Here is a 9,105-nt window from a genome sequence, read left to right as displayed (position 1 = left end):
TTAGACAGTCTCTTCCCCAGGAGACAACATTTCCCCATTCTCCTATTGTCCATGCTGGTCTCAGATATGTCCACAAATCTGACACTTCCTTCAAAAGACAGGACCTAATTCTCCTTCTCTTGTGTAACCGCTGGACTTAGTGACTTATTTTTAAGGAAGTGAAAAAAGGTCGAAGTGACACTGTACCAGGTAATTAAGGTACTGTGGCTTCCTCTTGCTCTCTCTCCAGATTATTTGCTCTGCTGGAAGTTGACTGCCATGTGTGAGGATATTTAAGCACTCTATGGAGAAGCCAACAGGGCAAGGAACTGAGGCCTCCAACCAAGAGCCTCTTGAGTGACTCACCTTGGAAGTGTATCCTCTGGCCCCAGGCAAGCCTTCAGATGATTGCAGCCCTCGCCAGTTTGACTACCATCTCAGGAGGCCCTGAGCCAGAACCACCCAGCTAAGCCACTCCCAGAGTCCTGGCCCCCATAAAGTGTGTTAAGTAATAAATGTTTATTGTTTAAAGCTGCTAAATTTGGGGGTAATTTGATATACAGCAACAGAGAACAAATACACTCTCTTATTATCACTTTACATTCACCCCTACCCTCACAACCTCCCTCCAATGACTTATTTTACAGTTTGTACTCTTGGGGCAATGACTGACGCCTTTGTTTCAGTTCTGATATTTTTGCTATGTTTCTTTATTGAGATGTAATTTACATACCACAAAACTGGCCAACACGTTAAAAATCTGTTGTAAGAAACACATAAAAGTTATCATTTTAACCATTTTAAGCCATACAATTCAGAGGTATGTTGTGCAAACATCACCACTATATGGTTCAGAACTTTTTCATCACCCAAATGGAAACTCCCTATTCACGGCTGACAAATTTTAAAGGGTAAAAAAAAATTTTTGTTCCCCAGATATGAAATAATCAGGTAGTAGCAAAGAAGAACAATTAAATTAATAAAACTTTTCTTTAAATGCAAATGAACCCGGAAAGAAACATCCTCAATGTGAATCTGTTCACATTCTTATACAGAAAAGAGAAACCTAATGAGATGCATTCTATAATGGATAAAATAAAATCTCAAATAAAAGTTTTACAACAACTAGTTTTGACAACTCCCTGTAAATCCACTGAGTACAGAACACCATGTTGTACTTGGCAATCAAGGGACTGGAACTGGGGACAGCCCTGGGAGCATGGCGTGGAGGGTGAATGGCTGTCATATAGTGATGGCCTCTAATCTCATGGTATTAATAGACACTGGGATTAGAAGGATCCAGAGGAACATGTGGGCTCAGTTAGTTCAGAGTATCTGCCACAGGTGAGGGAGTGGTAGGTGATGGCATTTGGGCCAGCTGTTTGCCAACCCAGGCGTGGGGTAAAGGTTGGTAACAGGTGTTTTTAGTTCTAGCACCATTTCCTTCCAATCATCTTATTTTAATACAATACAAATTGGTAGTGACCCGAAAATATTGCTACTGAGTTGAAGGGTGGCTATACAAGGACCTATAGCATATTATTTGCTGGTTTTAGTTTCTAGTGTCCTATGAAGAACAGAACTGAGGGTTATTGCCAAAAGGGTATCTTTGGCAGGCATGCTTCCCTGTTTCCCTCCTGGAGAGGGTATTATGGCTTCACTTTGGAGTGTCCTCTGACTGTCCAGATCTGCAGACTATGCTCCTACCCCAGGAGGGCAGCTTGGGAACAGAAAAGCAACAGTTGGAGGATATTTACTCTAAACCTGTATTTAGCTCACTGGATTTCTAACGGTGTGCCGCTCTCTCATTTGTTCAACTGTCCATTCATTCATTAAAAACAAAAAAAAAGTATTGACCGCCTTCTATGTAACAGGCACCGGTCCAGGCAGTGGGGACACCAGTGAACCAAAGAGTCCCGCTAATGGAAAAAAGAGTAGAGTGTTGGCACATATTTTTCAGAGTCTGACATTCTTCAGAGAGCATCTGTACTGATCCGCATTAGCAGGACTTTCACGAGACTGAGAAAGGGCCGGTAAGTAAAACCTCATCCTGTTTCCCCAACCCCAGAACCTCAATACAAGCAGTAAGACTGAGAATAGGGAAAGGTGGACGTGCCCTCTTTTGCTTCACTGAGTCCCAGGATCTCAGATGCTGGCCATTTCCTTTCAAACTGCCCCCCTCCATCACCCCGGGACAAAATGACCGTTTCCCGGGGTTTCTCCTCCTAGCTAGGGAATAGCATGCAACTCTTAATATATTATGAGACACAGCCACATTCATAATTAATTCCATGCAACTTAGAACAGTCTTCAGCAAACAGATGACACAGACCCACGCATCACCCACCCGGCCCCTTCGTGTCCACCACGAACATGCATGCAGAGCCAGATGTGACCACCTTCTCTGGGCAGGGCTCCAGCTCTGGTAGTGGAGGCAAGAGGAAGGCAGGCCCCAGCAGAGATCCCCAAACCGATGGTGCTCAGCGTGGAGAGGCAAGGCAGCCTTCCCAGGCACAGGATGCCTGAGTCAAAGGGAGGTTAGGAAAAGAACCACAGGGGAGAGGGGGTAGCAGGAAGTCTAGACAAAATGAGTAGTGGCTAGGAAAAAAAAAAAAAGAAAACTGGGGATAAAAACACATTTCTTTACTGTAATAACCCAAACCAAGAAGCAGGCATATTGCCATGCTGACCGTAACTATGAAATGGGCCTTATGCTCCATGACGAGATGAGTGACGGAGTGAGGGGTGAGCCAGGGGGGTTATTCACACGGAATGCCTGCACATGATATCTCGCAGACAGGGAGATCCCCTGGCCAACAGGACCATTAAAAACTGTCTGCTCCCCACATTTGTTACAAGAAACATGAGGCACTCCAATAAAACCCAGCTATTGGCAGGGGGAAATGTAACATCTGACTTGTGAGGCAAAAAGAGCCAGATGCTCCAGCCTCTAGGACTCAACGAGAACTTCCTATTTCAAGTCAAGTTCCCAGCTGTCCCACACTCAGGAAAAAGCGGTTGAACTCAGCCCCCCTCTCCTCTAGACACACACCCCAGCCAACAACAGGACTGTTCCAGGTTTTATCAGCTTCTTATATGCACTGGGGTTTGAAATGAGATTCCTCCAGTGTGGTTCAGAAACAAGAGAAGGACCAGGCGAACCCAGGCTGGGAGAGACACGAGATACAGGAGTAAAGGCCTGAAGTCTAACTTGTGACAGAAAAGGTGGTCTGGCTCCCCCAGGCTGCCAGAAGTCCTATACCCACGGACCCCAGGCCCCAGTGCCCTTGGGGTCACAGCGGGGGTCCTGTGCCGGGAAATACACAGGCACTGAATGTTTGTGGTAGAACTGCAGGCGGGAAAGGAGCTGCTCAACAATATGGGGATAGTCTCTTGACAGGTCATGTCTTTCTTCTGGGTCCTGATCAATATCAAAGAGCCAGAGGGTCTTGGTCGGTGGGTCTGATGAGGGTATCGCAGAATCGTTGTATGGAGACGGCGGAGGAAACCAACAGCCACAGCCTGGCAAAGAAATACAATAGTTTATTGCAGGAGAGGCATGGTAGACAGGTTCTAATTTCAGGGGTTGTGGACGTGGACACATAAAAAAGATGTGGCCCTTGATGCTGTATCTATATCTTTCTCACTCTAACTCCTGGTTCACTGCTTCACAACCAGGGACCTCCAGGAATGTGCACGCATGTGTGTGCATGCGTGTGGGTGTGGGTGGGGGGATTTTTAGTTGTCACAGTGACTTAGGGAAGCTGCTATCAACATGTAATGGTCATGGGCCAGGGAAGCTAAGACATCTTGCAATACATGGAACGGTACCAAACAAAGAAGAGTTGTCTTACCCCAAATGCCCAAAATGTCATCATTATAAACATTGCTTAATTGCATCACAGTCTTTACCATCACACCACATATTTTAAAAATATTTAAAAGAGGTCACTTTTGGGGCACCTGGGTGGCTCAGTGGGTTAAGTAGCCGACTTCATCTCAGGTTATGATCTCATAGTTCATGGGTTCAAGCCCCGTGTCGGGATCTGTGACAGCTCAGAGCCTGGAGCCTGCTTTGGATTCTGTGACTCCCTTTCTGCCCCTCCCCACCTTGTGCTCTGTCTCTCTCTCTCTCTCTCTCTCTCTCAAAAATAAACATCAAAAAAATTAAAAAATAAAATAAATAAATAAAAGACACCACTTTTAGAGAATGTGCTCAGAGGAAGCAACCACATCCCTCAGCTACACACTTGATTGAGGATATAGCTTTCAGAGAGTCTCCCTCCTAGCTACATGTGCTGTGCTTGACAGCCACGCATCTCTGAAATCTGATTTTCCATGAAACATTACAGTGGCATTTCTTCCTTTCACCGCCCCCTAGAGTTAATTCTCAACTTTTTATTTTTTTAATTTAATTTTATTTATTTATTTATTTATTTATTTTTTGTGGTCAGGACGGTAGATCACACCATTCTTCCTCATTCAGCGGCCCCACAGGTATGTTCTGCAAAAGGCAGTTGTTTAGTAAAGTTCTCCTTGATCTGGTGGGAAATGCCAAGCACCCTACCTGGGTAGCCGGTGAGTAGTTTCCAGTTCCCGTGTCTAATTGCAGCATGCAGAGATGTGTTGAAGGCTAAGTATGCTGGATGAGAAGAATCATCCTTTGCTGGTGCCAGGCTTTTCCCAGGACCTGGGAAGAAACAGTTTGGGAGATTTAGATCACTGTTATTGAAATGTGTCGTTCTAAATCAACATTTAATATCCTTCCTGTAGAACAGTAGCTTTTATCCCGAGTGTAAATGTGTATCCCACCACAGACACGAATCTTCTATTAAATATAAACAGAAAGCTATAGTTACTTTAAACATCAGTCATAAACCACCACGAATATAAGGTAATCCTAAAGAGATTAGAACATGAATTCATCCTTAAAATTGCTGTGTTCTGTGAACGTACATCTGGCCGTGTGCAGAACAGTGTTCTGTAATAGCAGGAGAGGCTGTTTTTCGTGTGTGCATTTTTTCTTTTTGCTGCTAAATGATTGAATTAGATAAATACATTTTCTATATATACTTATAGATAGATATATGTAGATAATAGATTATAAAGTGTACATTTTAATGGAGTCTATCTCAAGCTATGAGAGTTCAATCATGCCATGACATACAGCGCTATATTTATTTTTTTAACCACAGTTATGAAAGATAAAAGTGAGCAATGCTCAGTTCACTATTCAGACAGGATAATTATGGGTATAAGAACAAATTGGTATACAAATTATTGGTTATTAACACGGATTACATTATCATCTTGGGGTCTTATACTAATTGATCATCAGGTTTTAGGGGGAGCAATTAACTCCCCCACCTTCTTGAATTTGGAACCAATTGAAAGGTTAGAGGCCAGACAGTTGGAGCTAAGATATTGCCCTTGTTACTGATAAAGTTGATTAGAGAGAACATAGCTTCAGATCTGTGGCCGAGAGGCCTTGCTAATAATTGACTCTTGACTTAGAAAGACTAAATCACTCATCCCTGATCCTGCTGGACACCCACTGGGCTCCCTCAGACCTAAGAGCAGACCAGAGTGCTTACATATATCCTGGGGGCAGGCAAGCCCCCAAATGAGACAGACAGAAGAGTCTGAAATGAGCATGCTCAGTTCCTTCTTTTGGGTAACTCCCTCCTTGGCCTACTTGTGAGGAGTGAAATAGGTGTAGAAGAGAGACCTGAGTTCTGCTGTAAAGACCCTGCTGGATCTGTGAGGGCAGGGTATGCAGGTCCCCACCTCACTCATACCTGAGCATGTTTAAAAGCCTGCAGTTTAGGGCCTAACCATAAAATAGCTAGTCTGTTTCAAGTCCACATTTACCTGTCAACTTTTCAAACCCGGTCACAGCAATCACCTAGGGTGCATTTCCAAAGGCTGCCAGACTGCCCGCCCAGTGACTAATAGCCTTGTGTGTGCTCTGTCTGTAACAGTGCACTCTCCATCATGGCGGCCGGCCCGTCTGTCCCAACAATCATGTACCGACAGATTGTTAGCACCAAACAGCAAATCTCCTTGACTTTTTTTCTCCGCCTGCTTGTGGATGTTTCGGCTCCAATATAAGCGGATGTTTGCTGTGATCGAGGCGCAGAGGATGTCTATCATAGGAAATATGTTCTTAAAACACAGACTGTGTTAGGACTGTGAGCCCTCATGATTTACTCCTCACAAGTTTGTGTAAAGGCCACATTTTGATACCAAAGGATGTTAAATAAAACAAGTATGCTTTGCTAACATAAACAAAGAGAGGAAATTGAGCTATCTCAGCTATACTCATATTTATATACATTTTTTCTTAAAACAAACAGGAACGTAAAATACCTAAACAATAAACAAGCCTAAGACTAAACGATGAAAGATGCTATTATCGCAACTCTATTTTTTTTCTTATTGAGAAGTTAAACAAAGGGAACATTACAAGAAATAAGAGAACTCACACTCTGTGAGCCAACACCTAGAAGGGACAGATGTTAACATTTTGTTATACTTGCCATTAAAAAAAAAAAAAGGAAACAGACAATGAAAATGAAGTGACAGTTCCCATGTGACGGTCTATCCCCATCCTTAATCTCCGTCCCTTCACCCCCTGCCCCTGAGGCTGCTGCTATCATAGATCAGGGTACAGTGTATCCTGCGGCGATTTAACAGTCCGGTTACACATGCATGTGCCACAGAAAAATCTACAGTCCTATTTTATACTTTAAAAATGTACGCGTATATGTTATGCCATACATACTCTGCAACTTGCTTTTTTCAATCCACTTCAGTATTTTCAGAGCTCTGTGATTATGCTTGTGTATATTATATTCCTTTTAACTGTTTAGTATTTCACTATACAGAAACTCACATTTTATTTACCCATTTCCCTGTTAGGCATCAGGTTACTTCAATTCTTCTTCTTTTTTTTTTTTTTTTTTTTTTGTTGTTGTTGTACACTATTCTGCAACGAGCATTGTTGCCCATGTCCCCTGGTGCACATGAGCAAGCATTTCTCTAAGGTGTGTGTCTGGAAGCAAAACTGTCCACTTGCAAGGGGCACACGTTTCCAACTTTACAACACATACTAATTGGCCCTTGTGCCAGTGACGTCTCCCCTTCTCCATATCCTATACCTGATACTTTCAGACTTCAAGTTGTTGCCTATCTAAAAATTTTTAGAATCTTCACCTTTCCTTTATCACTCAATCACCAAGAATTATCTTTCTTTTTCTGTGTCAATCCAAGGGTTGTTTAAAAAAAACATTTTAAAGTAACACCCATAGAGAAAAGTGCACTAATGGTGCTGATGAAGACTGGACCCTCTCCTGTGGACACCAGCCCACTCAAGAAACAGGATATTACCAGGATTTCAGAAGCCCATGTCAGCAGCCTCCAGTCACCAGCCTCCTCTTCCAAGGTAACTGCCATCTGTCAGCAGAGACTCTTCCTGCCTGCTTTTGAACTTTGTACAAATGGAAACCATACAGCATGTTCTCTTTTATTTCTGGCTCCAACTGATTTCATAATGTTTGTGAGACTCGCCCTTGGTGTTGAGGTTCAGCCTGTTCCCAGCACTTCATTCATTTTGACTGCTGGATGTGATTCTGTTCCATGAAAATTCCACAACATCTTGCATTTAGGCATAGAACCCACCAGGAACTGATTTCTGCACACGAAGTAAGGTGGGACTCAAGATTCATTTTTCAAAGATGGCTATTATCTGACCAAGACTGTTGAAAAGATTGTTCTTTGCTACTCATCTTCAGTGACACCTTTGTCAAACATCTTATTTCCATATGTGGTGAGTCTGTCTCTAGAGCAGCATGGTCCAAATAGAACTTTCTGGAGTATTTTATGTCTGTTGTCCACTGCAGCAACCACTAGCCGGGTGCTGAGAGTATTGAGCATATGAAATACAGCTAGTGTTGGGACGCCTGGGTGGCTCAGTCGGTTGAGTGTCCGACTTTGGCTCAGGTCATGATCTCACAGCTTGTGGGTTCGAGCCCCGCATTGGGCTCTGTGCTGACGGCTCGGAGCCTGGAGCCTGCTTCAGATTCTGTGTCTCCCTCTCTCTCTGCCCCTACTGCTCTCACACTCTGTCTCTGTCTCTCTCTCAAAGATCAATAAGTGTTAAAAAAAAAAAAAAAAAAAAAAAAGAAATGCAGCTACTGCAACTAAGGAAATTAATTTAAACTTTAATTGCCTTATGTGACTAATGACTACTGCATTGGACAGGCCAGCTCTAGAGTTTTTATTCTGTCCCACTGGTCTATATGTCTATCCTTATGCTATTACTACACTATCTTAATTACTGTAGATTTACCATATGTTTTTTTATCTAAGTCCCCAAATTTGTTGTTCTCCCAGATGGATTTCACCATTATTGGCTTTTGCATTTTCTTTTTTTTTTAATGTTTATTTATTTTTGAGAGAGAGAGAGAGAGAGAGAGAGAGAGAGAATATGAGTGGGGGAGGGGCAGAAAGACAGGGAGACACAGAATCCGAAGCAGGCTCCAGGCCCGGAGCTGTCAGCACAGAGCCCAATGTGGGGCTCAAACCCATGAACTGTGAGATCATGACCTGAGCTGAAGTTGGACGCTTAACCGATTGAACCACCCAGGCACCCATCTTTATTTTATTTTTTTAATTTTATTTTAGGGACAGAGAGAGAGAGTGCGCAAGCTAGCAGGGGAGAGGGGCAGCTGGGGAGAGAGAATCTTAAGCAGACTCCACGCTCAGTGTGGAGCCAAATGCGGGGCTCGATCCTCGACCCCGGGATCATGGTCTGAGCTGAAATCGAGTCCACAATCAACTGACTGAGCCACCCAGGGGTCCCAGCCTTTTGAATTTCAATATAAATTCTAGGAGTAGCTTGTTAAATTTCACAAACTAGCAACTGGCTACTGGGATATTGATTATGATGGTATTAACTCCAGGGATCAATTGTGGGGTATTGCTGTCTTAAAATATTGAGACTTACAATTCATGCATGTGGTGGATCCCTATAATTTCTCTTCATTGTATTCTATGATTTTCTGTGTAGAGGTCTTACATGTCTTTTCTTAGGTTTACTCCCAGTTGGTTAATGTGTTTTAATAC

The 9,105-nt window shown here is 43.2% G+C and overlaps 1 protein-coding gene across 1 annotated transcript in view; it reads right to left on the bottom strand.

Annotated features, from left to right (window-relative positions):
- Window positions 1–671: 671 nt before the first annotated feature.
- The window catches only part of ARSB (arylsulfatase B), a 168,967-nt gene continuing 160,533 nt past the window's right edge, over window positions 672–9,105 (bottom strand). The window contains exons 7-8 of the mRNA XM_060635482.3: window positions 4,547–4,669; window positions 672–3,501 (exon numbers count right to left, since the gene is read on the bottom strand). Coding sequence (XP_060491465.2) covers window positions 3,236–3,501; window positions 4,547–4,669 — 389 coding nt within the window. The 3' untranslated portion in view covers window positions 672–3,235. The remainder of the gene's footprint in view (window positions 3,502–4,546; window positions 4,670–9,105) is intronic.

Source organism: Panthera onca, chromosome A1, assembly GCF_046562875.1.
Source record: "Panthera onca isolate mPanOnc1 chromosome A1, mPanOnc1 haplotype 2, whole genome shotgun sequence".
In the NCBI taxonomy this organism is placed as follows: domain Eukaryota; kingdom Metazoa; phylum Chordata; class Mammalia; order Carnivora; family Felidae; genus Panthera; species Panthera onca.
The sequence above is the reverse complement of the archived record's forward strand: the minus strand, read 5'-3'. Positions and strand labels throughout refer to the sequence as shown.